At 40.0% G+C, this 18668-nt stretch overlaps 1 protein-coding gene and 1 long non-coding RNA gene across 4 annotated transcripts in view; one reads left to right on the top strand and one right to left on the bottom strand.

Annotated features, from left to right (window-relative positions):
• The window catches only part of LOC140118755 (uncharacterized), a 48609-nt gene that overhangs the window by 22655 nt on the left and 7286 nt on the right, over positions 1-18668 (top strand). The window contains exon 3 of one of the 3 annotated variants that reach the window (XR_011853252.1): positions 6008-6124. The exons of 1 other annotated variant lie outside the window; for it this stretch is intronic. This is a non-coding gene — a long non-coding RNA (uncharacterized lncRNA). Of the gene's footprint in view, positions 1-6007; positions 6566-18668 lie in introns of those variants that run through there. One more of the 3 variants, XR_011853251.1, reaches the window with a different exon arrangement.
• On the bottom strand, positions 3138-9652 carry HMGN2 (high mobility group nucleosomal binding domain 2). Its single transcript, XM_072137054.1, has 6 exons — positions 9488-9652; positions 5724-5768; positions 5552-5581; positions 5412-5465; positions 3753-3848; positions 3138-3675 (listed from the first exon to the last, which is right to left on the bottom strand). The coding sequence occupies exons 1-6, from the start codon at positions 9500-9502 to the stop codon at positions 3640-3642; spliced, it is 276 nt and encodes a 91-aa protein (XP_071993155.1). The 5' UTR covers positions 9503-9652; the 3' UTR covers positions 3138-3639.

Raw genomic sequence — 18668 nt, forward strand, 5'->3', positions numbered from 1 at the left:
TGTATGCACAACTGTATTCATTGGTTTAGTCCATTAGATGTGATTTTTTGATAGCTTCTTTATTCATAGGCACGTCCCCTATGGGCGATCTTGTAGCACTTTAAATTAGGAGACACATATATACATTTTGTGCATTTACTATATGTCCCATAGGTCATTGTTCCTTCGCTGACAGGTTGCTCCACTCTATGGAGTTCACTTGTGCAGCGCTTATGTACTATATTGCGCTTCTTCTCTGTGCCTAGTTACTGCATTACAAGCTGCACCAAAAAATCTATTTACCTCGGCCGAGGATGCGCGTGCGCCACTTTTTCTCTTCACTTCCGGTCACAAACGCACCGGTATCTCATCATTCTAGGCCAGAGTTCAGCGCATAAAAGGTGAGCTATCCACTCTAGAGGCTTCATACCCCTGAGGAAGTCGCTAAACAGCGACGATACGCGTGGGGAGCCTCCCACCCCTACCATTGTTCTGTGTATGCTGTGCATTGTGGCTTTGGTTTGTGGATGGGAACACCCAGGTCTAGGTCTACCCAGTTTTGTCTATACTCCATTATTATATGGCACTTGCACTTTCTACATGTGTATTCATGTGTTATGCTTTATAGGTTTGTAAGTATTTGATCGTTTTTTTGGCAGGTGACATTATATGGTTCGTACCTTATATGTGTGTGTATATATATATATATATATATATATATATATATATATATATATTATGCATGCATGCATGCATGCTATCTGGATGTACATGTTTTTTGCATTGTCTATCCTAGCCACAGAAACTTATTGGTATTTAGATATTGTATACTTTGGCACTTTTTCATCTTATCCTATCGTCCATACACTTGTGGTAAGGGGTGGTGGATGGAGTAGGGTGATGCACCCACTCTGTCCTGTGTCCTTATTGATATTTTTAATTGATTTTAAACTAGCAGTTGTGCATTTCATGAATTATTTAATAAAGATTGAATTGTATTGAAAATAAGTTTTGGGTCTGGAATAGCACACTTGTTTTCTTCTTAGTGTATATGGTAACACCCGCGATCGGCGACAGCACCGATCGCGGGTGTTTTCCCGCTGATCGCCGCCGGCGGCTTCAAAAGGATCCGTCGCCATGGTAGCCTCAGGAAGACGGGTTAACCCATCCATTACAATGTGCTATCAGCACATTGTAATGTATGAGGAGTAAAATCCCCATATACTGCCATACTGTAGTATGGCAGTATATGATAGGATCGTACAGACAACCTAGGGTTAAAGTACCCTAGGGCAGTGATGGCTAACCTATGGCACTGGTGCCAGAGGTGGCACTCGGAGCCCTTACTGCGGGCACTCAGGCCATCACCAGAGATGACTCCAGGTATCTTCCTGCAGTCCCAGACAGCCCAGGACTTGCTGTGCAAAGAGGTATTTTAAAGTGACAGCTCTACCTGGGACTATTTTCTGCTTTATTGGTGCCTCAGGGGCTGGTATCAATGAAAACTGTGACGGAGAAGAGAGTATAAATCACAATTTAATTTCTGGGTTGGCACTTTGCGATAAATAAGTGGGTCTTTGTTGAAGTTTGGGCACTCGGTCTCTAAAAGGTTTGCCATCACTGCCCTAGGGAGTCTGAAAAATAGTAAAAATAAAAAAGTTAAAATAAAAAAACCTAAAAATTCAAATCACCCCACTTTCCCTAGAACTGATATAAATATACAGTAAAAATCATAAACAATTAGGCATCGCTGCGTCCGAAAATGCCCGATCTATGAAAATATGATAACATTTTTTCACTGATTAATCTCGTAACGGAAAATCATGCCCCAAGGTCGAAAATGGCACTTTGTCATTAAAAAAAAAAAAATTCTATAAAAAGTGATCACAAGGTCGAACAGTCCTAAAATTGATAACATTGTAAATGTCTTCAAAATCCGCAAAAAACTACACCACCCAGAGCTCTGCACACCAAAGTATTAAAAAGTTATTAGCGCCAGAAGATGGCAAAATCCCCCAAGAAATTTTGTACAGGAGGTTAATTTTTTTAAATGTATGAAAACATTATAAAACCTATATAAATTTGGTATCCCCGTAATCGCACCGACCCAAAGAATAATGTAGACATGGCATTTGGGGCAGACAGTGAAATCCGTAAGATCCAAGCCCACAAGAAAAACGGCACAAATGCGTTTTTTTTTTACCAATTTCACTGCATTTAGAATTTTTTTCCCGCTTCCCAGTACACGGCATGGAAGAATAAATACCATCTCTATGAAGAGTAATTTGTTACGCAGAAAACAAGTTGTCACACAGCTCTGTACATAAAAATAAAAAAGCTTTGGATTTTTGATCATGGGGAGTGAAAATTGAAAAACAAAAGGGCCAGCTCCTGAAAGGGTTAATTACACCATTATACTTCATTCATCCTTTTTTGAGCGAAGGGGCTCACAGGTATTTTGTATAGAGACTACTGCAGGAGTCCACATATTTATACCTCTTAGTACTTTGGCTCTCCAGGACTGTTTTACATGTATTTTCTGTGTTCTCTGTAACAATTAATTTGTTTATTTTGTCTGACCTTTGTGATCGACCTTGATCCACTAGTATTTTTTCATGTGCGTTTTGACACTTTTAAATGATTTTATGAAATTTTGATGCATGGCATCTATCTTTTTGCATTTGAACTTTAAGAAATAAAAATTTGTATATATTTTCTGCCTATACACACACTAGCTTTTTATTGGATTGTTATATTGGATTCAGTGTGTTGGCTACTTAATATTGTTTCCTCACTTATCTCCACAACTCCTTTATTTGTCAGGGCTGCTGGCAGCACTTGACAGTGCTGGGAGCAGTATGAGGAAAATCCACTGATCAGTGCAGGGAGAGAGAGGGGTGTGGCAGACATACATTCTCGCTTCATATTCAGCACAGAGACAGGACCAAGAGAGCATAGCATGAGAGATTACTGCCAGAGGCTGATAGCAGGGGGTGGCTGCTAAATAGAAGAGGAAGGAGCAAGACTTGGGAAACTAATCCAACTACAGAAGGCTTTAAATTGCATACCTTACACCCTACAAACATTTTGCATGACAATAAAAGGAGTCTGTTGAAAGGACTATGATGAAGTTAAAAATTGACACTTGTGACTCAGCAAACAGTCTGAAATTTATTTCCAATTTTAATTAACAAGCATTGTAAAATCAAGCAGGACAAAACATGATAAAAGGCCACATTACCAAATCCCAGAACTTATTTCACTATAAAACCATCAATAATAAAAAGAAAATAGGTGGATGCTTCACATTTGAGGAGGGTGGAGATAACTTCAGATAGCACTCAATGTCAAGGTTACTTTTAAAAACCAAAACCTGAGCTCTTCGTTTCTTTAGCTGCCTATCTTTAGATTGGACAGTTGAAAAATCATGTCAATTTCATGGAGGGAATATGAGCCGAGTGAGGCTTTCAAATTTATTTAAAACAAGCAAAGATCAAACTGCCACTCCCATTAAATAAAAATCCCATAAAAGCATCATGTGCCAACAAAGCGTAAAATAAAAAGTAAAACAAAGTTCTGCATTGTTATAAAACTTGATAAAAAATAGTATTTCAAACTGTACAGTCACCAGAAGTACACAGTTATCAAAATTCACACAGATCATTTGGCATCACCAGAGGCTTCAGCTTTCTGTGCCTGGGGAATGAAGGAAAATATTTAATTTTTATACTATGCAAAAAAAAAAAAATATAAGAAAGTTTGAATGTACAAACCTGATCTGACTTTGCATCTCCATTCTCCGAAGCATTGCTGGCATCTTTAGCAGAATCTGCTTTTCCTTTCTTGCCTTTGGCAGCTTTGTCTGCCTTCTACAAATAAAGCAGAACATGCCATTTTATGTTTTGATTTCCCTCTGATGCAAATATAGCAGTTAACCATATGTAAATCTACATTTGTAAAAATTTACAGAAACAAAGTTTGATAATTTCTTTCACTGTTTTAGAGTACTTGAAATTTTTTTTTTTTACATTTCCGAAATTAAAAGTATTTGATCCATCCACTTTTACATGTTTCGTACTAACAGCAAAGCAAGCTTAGCCTCAGACAGCTCAGTCTTGCACCTCATCCCCACCTTTTCCAAATGTAGCACAGAAAGGGAATAGGCTGACAAGTCAGTCAATCCTCAACTTCAAGCTGCAGTGCCAACATAGAAATATATATATATATATATTTTTTTTTAATATAAATACATCTACTTAGGAAAGTGGTCAGTGAGTGTAATAAAGAGAAAGGAATTTAAGAATCTGATGGCATTAGTAAATTACATAGCCAAGGCTCTGTGCACACAATATAGTATATAGTGGCCATATGCTAGCTGTACCACATTTGGAGAACAAACTGCACAAAATGTGTCACTCTTGATACACGCCGAGGCAGAAGAAATCTATTAACTACATAGTTTTTGCAGATTTCATCTACTCTAAAATATTAGCATCATAAAATGTAAGGCCATTACAAATATAGTTGAATATTTGCCATGTTTACAATAGAAGTCCTCCGTTACACATCAACATGGCATTAAATTTTATACAAAAAAAGCATATGGTCTCGGTAGCAAAATACAGATACAGATAACGCATGTACTATTTTGTACATGCAAAAGTACTTTAAGTGAACCTGTCACCAGGAATGTTAATTTAAGGTTCCAATGGCATATGCTAGGCAGTTTTTACGAATGCCTTCTTCAGCATTCTGAATAATTTCAGTAGTTTATACAACTTTAATCCACATTATCTGGCTCCTTACCAGCAGCATTTGATGAGTCCCCAGGGTAAGGGCAGCTGCAGCATGTGTCTGCTCTTCTCCACACATGCGGCTCCATCACCACATGAGGATGCATGAGGAGATGCAGGCTACAGCTGCCCCTACCCAGGAACTCCCTGTACTCTACTGGCAGGGAGCAAAGTAATGTGAATTTAACTTCTATAAAGTACTGAAATAATGCAGAATGCTAACAAAGGCATTCTTTAAATCAGCATGGGGTTGGCTTTTGGAATCTGTCAACGGCTAAAAGTGACAATCCAGGTGACAGGTTCACACAACATTTTTGGCAGCGTGTTGAACGCCTAAATTTTCAAGCAGAAAACTGTTGCAAAGGCTTTCACAAATGTACCGAGTAGACAAATATATGGTACACGTTGAATTCTGTCCTTTTTGTAAGTTGGGAGCTTTCCTGGCACTTACCATGAACATGACCAAAACACGAGATCTTACATTTTTAAAGGAATGAGGACTGCTTTTACAAATTCCTTTTAAATCAAAAGGACATTTCTAGAAAAATGAATAAAAATGTACTGCGTGTCCATGCCATTTCTTATGACAACCTAAAGATGAGAAATATGTTCATTCAAAAGAAGAAATTCTCAACTTGCCTTTGGAGCAGCTGCCTTTTTAGGTTTTGGCTCTGGCTTGGGAGGAGCAGGTTTCTGAAAAAGAATGCTACTTTAAGAGGCGAACAACATGGCACATATGCATTTTGATTCACATGAAAAAAAAAAAAAGTCAAACTTACAGCAGATAAACGGGCAGATCTTCTCTGTGGCTAAACACAAATAAGAACCAATTAATACAAATTTAAGCCTAGATAGCAATACACAATGATACACTTTAATGCGTTATACAGTTTATTCTTTAAAAATGTGCATGCAATGAATGTTTTTAATTCGCTATATAAAATAGCTCACCTCCTCTTTTGCTTTACTCTTCTCCACTTTGGAGTCTCCTTCAGCCTAAAATATAAAGAATTAGAGAACTTAGTCTCTGCAGTTTTTATATCATATGTCGCCCACCAAATTCAAGCATGCACATATAAAGGTAACACTTATGGCTCTTTAAAAAAATTTTCCACAACTGCTTTTGCAATGAAAGGCATTTTGGCTTATGGACAGAGATTGGTTTTCTCTTTCTGGCTTCAGTTATTTTTCACGGATATCTAACTGAACCGTTATTTTTCACTTTTCCATTTTAGGCCCCGCCCCTATTTTGGTCACCAAACTTGGGTCAGCGTAGAAAAAACTGAAGTGTGAAAAAGCTCATTGAAATGAAAAGTTCAGAAACATCAGTGAAGAGTACTTCAAACACAAATGCAAGTCCTCATTAATGTTTCCTATTGTCAAGTTGAATACAGGCCATCCCCAGGTTACGTACAAGATAGGTTCTGTAAGTTTGTTCTTAGGTTGAATTTGTATGCAAGTCGAAACTGTATATTTTATAATTGTAGCTCCAGACAAATCTTTTTTTTTGTCTCTGACAAATGGATTTTAAAAATGTTGGATTGTCATAAGAACCATGACTATCAAGGAAGCTTCATTGCAGACACCTGTGATAACTGTTACAGCTGTATATTGTAGCCTAGGGCTACAGTGCAATAAATAACTAACATCCAGAGGCCAGTCTGTAAGTCTGGTGTTCTTAAGTAGGGGACCGCCTGTATTCTAATTACAATTAAAAATGCTGCAATCAGATACAACTCTGAAAGTACTAGCTCTGACTTGCCCACATGAAAAATCGATTGCGCCTGTATCTTTAAGATAGACGTAAATAATGTATAGAGGGGCACGGATCCTTCTGTCTGTGCCGCTTTGGAAAACTCGGGCAGCACATGATGACGTCACGCTGCCTGACACAGGCACCCTTCACAGAGCGCAAGGCAGCAGAAGTGCCGGGAAAATGCGGTGGCAGGAGAGCGTGACTGGAGTCAAGGAGAGTAATTGCTTTATTTTTATAAGGGTGCTGTATATATTGAAAATGGGGTTATTTTGGTGACTTTATACTGTAAGGGACTGTGGTATTCTATTAGTGCAGTGCGGAGATGTGGTGCCAGGAGCTTAAGACATCTGGCAGCAAATACAATATTCTGACAACTCTAGTTGGTCTAGTCTAGAACTAGAGTTCTCTGCTGTGCCCCTCTACACTGATCTAATTACCAACACATTAATAAATCTCTCCTATTGGCTCTGCGAGTAATTTGTGTAGCTGTTCTTGTCAGGCACACTCAAAGTTCAGCTGGATTTATTCTGTCATAGCAATAATCTTTCAGGACAATAGGGAACTGACAACACTTGCATGCAAAGTTATATAAAGCAGCCATGGAGGGACTAGTAGGACATTACTATTAGATATTACCCCCATGGATTGTCTATGGTCACACAACAGTTTTATCAAAAGTGTTTCAGAGTAAACCAGTGCAGAGTTCTACCAGATTTCTCTGTTGGTTAGTAAACTTGGCATAGTCGAAGAATGTGGAGTTGCACCATTAGTTGGTCTTTGCTTATTTTTTGGGGCAGACTTTTCCAGTGAAGAGGCACCACTTTGCTTGTATTATATAGAAAAGTTTCTAAAACCCTCAGTAAATGTGATTCAAGGCACTTCAGATCAGTTTTTGATTCTGTCGCAGACCGTTCGATAAATCCTCCATATACAGTTACACCGCTCTGACAGAAAAGGGAGTGTAAATGTTTCAACCCTATGGCAAGATGACAACTTTTTACCTGTCATATTTAAATGGATGCTCTCAGTTATGTCTGCAGTAAGAGCTGATGTTCACCATTTCACATTATTTCTACTGTAAGTGGAGGGAGACTGCACAAAGCAATGAGACGCTTCTTGCAGGGTGCAATGCATTAGCGCCAAGCAGCTAGGTCTATTGACAAATTGTGATCTGTATAAGAACAAGTAAAGGACCACCAATGGCTTGCCCTCCATAGTTTACATCAGGTAGAGTGAAGGTTAACTTAATTGAGCATGGATTATCTTAGTTGTACTTTTAGGTTTGTTGGATGCAGGTCATATACTCTCACACGTTAACTACATGTGAGTATCCACAAAAGTCAAGTTTGCCTCCAAGTCGAACCAAAGATGACCTTGGTGTTCGATGCATCTTTAGTTTCCAATACCAACTTTGTTAGGATTTTGCATTTATCACATGTCTGAAGAAGGAGGTACTCCCTCCGAAACATCACAGGGCACTCGAGTCGTTCGGAGAATCGGTAAAGCCATGAAATCTTGAGCGTGGACTTTTGCCACAATGCACTACGGCATGCTAGCCGAAAAATGGTGATGTACTAATGCCTTATGTCAATGCTTTAAGTATAGTATATAAATAATAATTGCTGCTATATACGGTCTTAGTGATATCCTTTGAAGGGACTGAAATTTGGCCATATGTGCCCCTCCAGCAGCTCTGGGCCTCGGCCCTGCTCTTAAGTGTTGGCATAGGTTTTGTGTTGTGCCCCCCAGTTTACAACACGCAGTGTGAAGGCTAATTTATATGAGCACTGCATGACTTAAAGCCCTATTAAAAAACACAGTTTCACAATAATGCTAACTTAATTTTTCTTTAAACAAAAGGATCTAGTACAAAAGGAAAAATGTTCCTTTTTTGAGATGAGCACTGACTTCTTACAGTACAGAACCATCACCAGGAAAATCACTGCAGCTCATATTACTTTTAGTGGACACTACAAAAAAGGCACAACAAATCTTAGAGGTGAAAATGCCCATGAGCTGCTTGTACAACATGGAGAAAAAGCTATTTCAAATGATTTTTCTGGAACATCAATGGGAACAATTAGGTGCAGTGCAAAACAAAGACACTTTCATATGGTCCCTCCAACATACATTGGTCTACTTATTGGTAATCGTTGCTTATGTACAATCATGAATGGTGTAACCTACAGTAATGCCCAAACTCCCCACCGAGGACAAGTTAAAGATCAGCCCTAGGTATAAGGAGATCCATAAAACTTTCAGATAGCAGCATGTGGCTGCGTCTTTTCTAGCTGCCAGCACAACATAAACAATAACCTCTAGAGTATTGCTTAGGTCTTTGGAAAGAATTGCTTTTAAATATTATTGCATTTTTCCCCTAGTAATGACCTGTACCCTCCAAACCTAGATTTTAATGTGTAATTCTGCAGATGTAACCCATATACATGGCTATGCATCAGGCTAAGTACACTTGTCACTGCCAAGTCAATTTATAAGTAATAGTCACTGCAGCAAAATAGCCCTAGTCCAGAAGTCACCCATCGTGTACACTCGCATGCAGCTATTTTCTCTACATACAATATTTTTCTGTCACCTTAGGAAGTTCCCCACCCTAATCTCCGTAACTAAAAGCCGTTTAAAGGCTCCTCCCTTCTTGCAGGTTCGCGCCGTTGTTTTGGCGGAAGCCCCGCCTCTATTCGTACTTCCCGCGCTTTACAGTTTAAACAGCTGCCTAATTAACGTACGGTGGGCTTTTACAGCAGTATATCTAGTAAGTACTTATACGTTATGCCTTGTAGCGATAGTATGAGCCTATATTCCCAATTCCAACCCCTCAACGAGATCGAGTGCTACGTCTACCATCTCCGCCATTATGGCGGTAGTCGTTTTCCTGAGCAGTTCGCGATCGTCTTTGCCTACGCTATGCAACCACAAACAAACTATGACGCATCATCCTCACCTTTCTTTTGGGCATTGTCAACGTTCCGATTGATCACGGAGCCTACAAACAAAGCACAAATGTCTCTTGCAGCGAATGAAGCGAATCGTAGCGCCGCTCTCTATTTTATACCCGGTCCGGAATCCGACCGGTCAAATCCGGATCGCGCTCTGCGTTCTACCTCATTGGCTGAGCTTTGACACGTGGGTGGGTCCCACTGGAAGGGAAATGGGAGGAGACTGGAGCGCGCAGTGTAGGGAAGAGGGGGAGTGCGTGTGGTAGAGTGAATGCGAGGAGATTGAAAAAAAAAAGAAAGAAAAAGGGCGCGCAGAGGAGGAGGTCACTCAGTCAGTGCAGCCGCCTTGGATGCACAGCTGCCGGTGCCATTACCTGAGTTTTGCGGCTTTTATTAAACATGTGCAAATTTCTCATGTTAATGAAACAAGAATTAAAGCCATGCCATGCCATAAGGACAAAGTGGTTCCCTAGCGGGTGTTATAAGGTTCTACAATATATCCAGAGCAACTGTAACACAGCGTGGTAGTAAGAATCACCAAATTGCTGTGGTAGGTTGCTTAGAAATGAGTATACCCAGCCCTTATGCTAATAGACCACCCATTACTTGTACTGGTAGGGTGTTGCCTTTGTGTTTATTAGCAAGTCTACTATCTATACATCGCATAAAATTGGAAGTGATAGGGGACTATCTTGCTGAGTATAATATGCAAAATTACCTGGCCCTAGGCATGTAAAGATTGTCTGGATGAGGTATATGTGATCAGCACCAGTAAATGGGGACACCATCGTGGCAGTACTGTTGTGAGGGTCCCAGCGCTGTGACCATAACTCAAATAATTGTTTGTGTCTTTAACCCCCATAAGGACCCAGCCTGATTTTTCAAATCTTCCATGTGTCACTATATGCGATTATAACTTTCGAAAGCTTTTACTTACAAAGGTGATTTTTGATTTACAGATTGTTTTTCCGTGACATATTGTACATCACCTTAGTGGTATATTTTGGTTGAAATGTTTTGCATTTATTTATGAAGAAATGTAAAATGTAGTGAAAATTTGGAAACATTTGCGACTTTCTGATTTCTAAATGTTATTCTCATTATACAGTTAGTTCAACTTCCCAAATTGGTTGTTTACTAACATTCACCATATGTCTGCTTTATGTTGACGTCAGGATTTTTAAAAAATTTTATTAGGATGTTAGGAGGTGTGCAAATCGATCAGAAATATTCCTGATTTTCACAAAATTTAAAATTCTATTATTTTAAATGCCTATTCATATTTATAGGGGGTTTCAAAAGATCTAACTATTAGAAACTCCTCACAAAGTACCACATTGTTAAATTGCACCCCTCACACTATTCAAAACTGCCCTTGTTAAGTGTTGAAAGTTTAAACTTATAACATGAAATAAAACAAAGTGGAGTTTTTAGACATAATTTTCTCATTTTGAAAATATGTTTATTTAGCACTAAAATTTACATGTTCATACAGGATAAAATGAGAAAATACTCCACAGATTTTGTAGGGCAAATTTTGCTGACAAACTCGCAAGACAAGTGTGGTTATCAGATATTACCTCAAAACATAACTTTTAATAAATATAGATTAAAATAAGGGTCATCAACCATCAGAATTAACAGCGGATAAACAATAATAACAATCATGGCATGATAGCCATACATATTTAAGGGTAACAAACCTCATATACAATGTAAAAAAAGTTAATGGAATTCGATCTTACCCAATGGCGTAGCGGCAGCTAAAAAGGGATGGTACCAGCAGGCAGGATCTGAGGAGAACACAAGATGATTAAGTCCACTGGTTGGATCAGGATGGACTGTCCCTAATGGGCCCTAGTGTACTTTAAATTTAGGCCCTATGAAGTCCCAAAAATTAGCTACGCCTAAACAAGAGAAGTACCAAACTGACCTTCAGTGCTATGCTCACCCTGGTACACCCTTAGAACGTCTCAGCGTATTTCTGGAGCGGTATTGAGTCTGTTTATGTATCCCCTAACGCAGGTACCAATCTGCCTGTGTCTGGTGAAAGGTATTGTGATAATGGTCACTCAACCTGTATCATGGCCCTCCGCAGTGACTATGATGGCCTCCAATTCACCAGCACACTGAAGTGAGGCAAAGACAGATTATATCCAAAAGGGGGAGGACACATCAGCCCACCCAGCCAATATTGGGTGTACCAAAGACATGAGGCTCCTCCGTCACTCGTGCACAACCAATCATACCAAGGATTATCATGTACATAACATTTCTATTAATAGCGTTGTATAACAGAGAGAGAAGGACCACACTCAGTGGATACAAAAAATATTGAGGTTTAGCTGTGTCAGGCAGCCTAGGAACCTCTAATTACTTGGTGACAATCAATTATTGCGTTAGTGTGCTGATACGCCCAAGTGATGTGCTGTAGTGAGTGATGAGGCCGGACCGATCATGTGACCCGGCCACCCCACCCACCAGATTGCGGCATCGCAAGATATGACAGCTGGAGGATAGTACACGTTCCTGGAGTGTAAGTATATACGTAGATCCAGATGGCCAATCTCCCATATGGAGGGAAATAAAAAGATAAAGCCATAGAGTACCGTTGTCTGGTCCAAAAAAAAAAACAGCTGGTTATAGATCAGAGTTGACACAAGTTTACACCTCCTTTATGTAAAATTGTATGTTACCATATGCAGTATAGAACATTAAATATACCTCCAAAAAGTGCATAACTTATTTAGGTGAATTGGACAAAAACCAAGACTAAACAGGACAAGAGATTAAAAGGGGGGGGGGGGGATGAAAATGGCCAACCCTTACTGATCAAGAGGTGTAGATAAAACACCCAAAATATAAATTCTCATTGAGACCCCGAGGGGCAATTGTATTTAGTTCACAAATCCAATGTGCATCTATACATTATACATAGAATTTTCAAAACCGCTCCATGCACATTTGCTTCTTGCCGACCACCTTAATGTTGATGCACATGTTTTACCAGAGGTGTGTAATTCTTTTGTCATATATACACTCACCGGCCACTTTATTAGGTACACCTGTCCAACTGCTTGTTAACACTTAATTTCTAATCAGCCAATCACATGGCGGCATGTAGACATGGTCAAGACAATCTCCTGCAGTTCAAACCGAGCATCAGTATGGGGAAGAAAGGTGATTTGAGTGCCTTTGAATGTGGCATGGTTGTTGGTGCCAGAAGGGCTGGTCTGAGTATTTCAGAAACTGCTGATCTACTGGGATTTTCACGCACAACCATCTCTAGGGTTTACAGAGAATGGTCCGAAAAAGAAAAAACATCCAGTGAGCGGCAGTTCTGTGGGCTGAAATGCCTTGTTGATGCCAGAGGTCAGAGGAGAATGGGCAGACTGGTTTGAGCTGATAGAAAGGCAACAGTGACTCAAATCGCCACCCGTTACAACCAAGGTAGGCAGAAGAGCATCTCTGAATGCACAGTAGGTCGAAATTGGACAGTAGAAGATTGGAAAAACGTTGCCTGGTCTGATGAGTCTCGATTTCTGCTGCAACATTCGGATGGTAGGGCCAGAATTTGGCGTCAACAACATGAAAGCATGGATCCCTCCTGCCTTATATCAACGGTTCAGGCTGGTGGTGTCATGGTGTGGGGAATATTTTCTTGGCACTCTTTGGGCCCCTTGGTACCAATTGAGCATTGTTGCAACGCCACAGCCTAGTATTGTTGCTGACCATGTCCATCCCTTTATGACCACAATGTACCCAACATCTGATGGCTACTTTCAGCAGGATAATGAGCCATGTCATAAAGCTGGAATCATCTCAGACTGGTTTCTTGAACATGACAATGAGTTCACTGTACTCAAATGGCCTCCACACTCACCAGATCTCAATCCAATAGAGCATCTTTGGGATTACCCTTAAATGTTTCCAGCACCTTGTTGAATCTATGCCACGAAGAATTGAGGCAGTTCTGAAGGCAAAAGGGGGTCCAACCCGTTACTAGCATGGTGTACCTAATAAAGTGGCCGGTGAGTGTACCTTACAAATAAATAACTGTGAAAAAAATGTTGAAAATTAAAATGAAATCTTAATAAAAGTCCTGAAATAGCTCATGTTGCAGTGTCTGTAACAACCTGTATATTAAAATAAAACTCAACTACATACCGTTTTTTTTAATTACAGTTAAAACTTGCACAACCAATCTAAAAATACAGGCTAAAAAGTGATCAAAACATAACATATGATTTCAATAAAAAGTACAACTTGTCCTGCAAAAAACAACCCCTAAAATAGCTCTGTTAATGTAAAAATGTAATGCCTCCTAGAGATGGCAATGCAAAAACAAATAATATTTCTGCAAAACTGGCATACCTAAAAAAGCAATGTAAATTGGAAAATTACATTTTCTATGACCCATAGAATAAAGGTAACATGTTATCTACACTATACAATTTAGAATACAAAAAATAAACAAAACACCCAAAATCAGTTCCAGAAAAATCTGTCCTCCAAAAGCAAATTGGTGCTCTCTCCCTTTCTAGTCCCAGTGTGCCCCTACAGCAGTTGCTGACCACGTGTGGGATTTTTGTCATAGACTGGGTAACAAACCACGTGGTGAATTTTCTTCTTCAACCCCTTCTAAAAGTAAAAATGTAAGGGCAAAGGCACCATTTTTGGAATAAAATTTATTTTCTCACACAAGCCGATACTTATGAAACGCCTGTGTTTTTAAAATGCTCAATATAACCATTTATAAAGTAGTATAGTAGTAGTATATATAAAATCAAGTAAGATGTGGAGGCTCGACCTGGTCCCAAACGAATAAAAAGATCCAGCTCTCTTGCTTCAAAAGTACCCTTTTGACTACGTATTTTGTACCTAAAAATTCTTTGTAACGGTCTTTATTTAATTGTGTTAATGTTGAACTAATTTGGTTCCTTACTACAGTTCCAAACTAGCCCAACAAATACCACAGCGTCTCCTACCACATTCGAACCCCCCCCCCACACCTTAATGGGCTTTAAAATGTCTTTAAATGCGCGAGGCCTAAATAGCCCATTCAAACACTAAAATTAATTTGTGTACACCTAAGAGACCTATGCGGATAGCACAACCCTTCCTCTCCTGAAAAATAAAGATTTTCTAACCATCATTGCCTTCTCTTTTAGCCAAAAGAAAAAAAGAGGAGTCCTCCTAGCTTTTCATTCCTCCCTTGAGGAAACAATTCACAAATTGATTCACAAACAATTAGTGGACCCACAGAGCAGGTACATTGTAGTGGTGTGCACAATAAATAATATAGACCTAACTATTGTGAACGTATATGGACCAAACAAAAGACAGATTCATTTCACACAAAAGGCCCTTAGGTCGCCACGAAGGTCAAACAAGGACTCTAATTGATTTGTGGAGACTTCAATATCACACCTGACCCTACAGTTGACAGCATGCCTATGCCCAACCATTCACTCCCTAGGCCCTACACTGTGGTCCCACTCCCTCTTTGATGTCTGGAGAACACGTCATGCAAACGAAAGAGACTTTTTTTCCTCCAGACATCAAATGTATTCAGGAATTTACTTATTCCTTGTAGAGAAACTCCTACTGGACAGAATTGAAAGTGACGCAATAAGTGACATTGGGTGGTCAGATCACGCCCCAATCACCATCACCCTCTGACCAGCACCCGAAACATAGTGATTATTTATGAAGATTCAACTTTTTTTTTTTTTTTTGGTGGCACACGAAAAACATTCTAAACTAATAGAGGGCTACATTGAGGAATATTTTTGTACTAACACAACCGATGACATAGATGAATTCACTCTATTGGCAGACCATAAAGTTCATGTTCGGGATGAGATATCTAGGCTGAGAAGGTCAAGAGAGAGGGGGAACAGCAGGTGAACGAGGCCTTATATAAGATCCACACGTGGGATTCACTTAATACAACGAAACCATCTACGTCACCTACTTCTCTCCAAATATAAACACAACCTCAGAAAGCTTAAATTAGGTTTTTACACACAAGATAGCAAAACAGGCCGTCTTCTGGTTTCGCGAGTGAAGAGGCTTGCCCAAAATAAACGAATTCCATTTATAATTCACCCAGTAACCAAAGAATTTATCCTTGCTCCAAGAGACATTGCCAACACGTTCAAAGAATACTATAGTGCGCTATAAAATCTTTAAGAAAACCCATCAATACCTTGTCCAACTCAATCCTCTATAGAGGACTTAGGAAAGGCCACTCTACCCTCTTGCTCTCTCCAACACAACTACAAGAGTTTAACTCTAGCTGCCTGAAGTACTCAGATCCATTAAACAACTCCCAAACAATAAATCTCCCAGCCCTGACAAATATTCAAACGACTATTATCTGAAATTTGCCCACCCCATCTAGTGACAGCATTTAATAAGGCAGCCAAAACAGGCAGCTTCCAACCAGCTCTCCTATCGGTGTTAGTCATCAACATACCAAAACCAGGAAAGTCCCCTACAGAGACCTTAAATTTTCACCCAAACTCGCACGGAGATGTTAAATTCTAAGCAGAAATTCTGGCCACTAGGATAATGAAATTTGTACCAAACCTAATAAAAGATGACCAGACAGGGTAGACCGGCACCACACAACACCAGACTGATTATTTCCCTGATACAGTTTTGCAAGCACCATGGGATCCCAGACACTTTGACGGTGGACACCGAGAAGGCATTCGACCGCGTTAACTGGTCGTACGCCTTCTCTGCACTAATCAAGTTTGGTTTCTCAGGATTTATCTATTCGGCAATAGAGGGCCTTTAATCTAATCCTAACGCATGGAGCTCTGTCCTTTCCTCTGTCTTATCGAACAAGACAGAGTTCGTCCCCAATCTTTTTTTAAATCTTTCTCTAGAACCCCTAGCCGAGACAATTGGAGCCAATCCAGAGATCAAGGATATCGAAGTGGGAGCCAGCTCCCACAAGTTTTTACTTTTTGCTGATCACATCATACTAATGAATACCCAAGCCCATGTTTTCCCTACACCACACCTTCTATAACTTCTAGACAGCTTTGGAAAGGTGGCCTATTATAAAGGTAACACATCAAAGTCACAGATTCTCCCTCAGTCCCCCCAGAGCAGCTAAAATCCCTACAAGACACATACCAACTAGACTGCCATATTTCCTTCCTAACCATACAACTCTCTCTCCCGGCGACCTACCTGTATAAACTCAACTTTCCTCCACTGATCACACAGATCGAGAACTGACTGAATACTCCCAATATATGACTTTGTGGTTTGGCAGTAGCTATCTACAAAATGTTGATCCTTCCAAAATACCTATATCTTTTAAGAACCCTCTCCATCGCTCTCCCCAAATCCTTTTTTTCACAAACCAAAACACAACTTAGCAACTTTATTTGGCAAAAGAAAAAGCCTAGAACCCCCTATGACAATTCTTACCAGACACACAGAGGGTGGTTTGGGACGGCCGAGCCTGGAAGACTATCATATTGCATGTACTGTGAGTGAGATGACATCAAGTCCGGAGCATCCCTCGGTTAAATTGGAAAAATAAATTACTGGTCCCCCTTCCTTAAGAGCCTGTATGCTTTCGACCATGTGGGGTATCTCACCACCTCCCTTCACTCAGTCTGTATATCAGACAAAGCATGGCATAAAGTGCTTTCTAGTACCAAGAGAGATACTATGTTCCCAAAACACAAGGTCTCCCTGGAGTTCCTAGAAATGCATATCTCAGGGATTGACTTAACAGTCTTTAGGGTCAGAGACTTTTTAAAAACTTTAGAAAATAGATCCCTTTCTATCAACAGTGTAGTACTTAGAGTAATGGACAACTCTATTAACAAAACCAAAACTATTGCCCCTGTCTATAATATCTTGGGAGATAAGACCCCTGAGAAATTGGAATAGAGACCTGGGACTCAATATCTCAACAGAAGAGTGGCGCCAGGCATCAGAAGGCAGCAATAAAAACCGCACTCAGATGGTATTACACACCCTCATGATTCCACTTGATTTTTCCCTCCACATCCCCATACTGTTGGAGAGGATGTAGCACCTTCTCCACATCTTATGGACATGTTATCACATGTCTGCTCTGTGGGCTGCGATCAACCTTGCAATATACCATCTCACCTGTGCACCACTCGTACTTCATCCGAAATTGAGCCTTCTAAAGGTAGGCCTAAGAACCTTTAAACCAGCCTAAAGAACAGTAGTAGCCCACCTTCTTATGGCAACCAAGTTGGTAATCACTCGCTACTGGAAAACCCCATACTGCCCCTCTCCAACCGAGGTGTTTGACATTGTTAACTCAACCTGTGCATTTGAATGGCTGTTAGCATATCAGCAACGTAAAGAAAAAAAACTTCCAAAAAAATTGGTCATTATGGTTTAATAGCCAATACTTCTGCCCTTAACCCAGGCACTTCTGCTCCCCTGAAACTAGTCTGGAACCTATGTTTTCTTTATTATAATAATCATAATTTATGGATATCCTAGGTTAGTCTATTCCTTCATAAGTATTCTATCAGGGGCTTTACTGGGACCTCTCGTTCTGCATTCATACCTTATGCATATGAATTAGTACTGTACCATTTATCCTAATATTTAATTAAAGGGGTTTTCCCACGAACACAAGTTAGACTCTATCCTATCCTAACTTGCTGATCAGTGGGTGTCTCAGTGATAAGACTCCCACAGATCACGAAAACAAGGGGTCTGATGGGGTCCCACGTACCTGCATCGGACCCTTCGTTGCTCTGTCAGAGTTTTAGAGCAGACAGCCCTCTTCTGCAAGAGTCCTGTCAAACTAAAGACCCAGCAAAGAAATGTGGTATTTGCAAGAAATCACTCTCTTCATCCTATATAAAAAGCCATTTGTACAAAGTGTATCCAGAAAGTCGTGACGGACGAGATTCTAAAAAGTATCAGAAGTGCGATCAAAGATGAGGCTGCGGCCACTCTAAGAGAATAAAGATGACACGAGTGGGCCTTCTACATCAAGAGCCTACATTCAACCACCATAACCCATGGAACAGCATCTCCTTTGAGGGGGAAATCGACTCCCAAGAAGAAGTGTCAGAAAGACCCTACGGGACTGCCCCTGTGTTCTATGGAAGACGCATATGAAATACTTGGAGCAGTCTGTACGACAATTGACCTTGAAGACCC

The sequence above is a fragment of the Engystomops pustulosus genome, chromosome 2, assembly GCF_040894005.1.
Source record: "Engystomops pustulosus chromosome 2, aEngPut4.maternal, whole genome shotgun sequence".
Classification (NCBI taxonomy): Eukaryota; Metazoa; Chordata; class Amphibia; order Anura; family Leptodactylidae; genus Engystomops; species Engystomops pustulosus.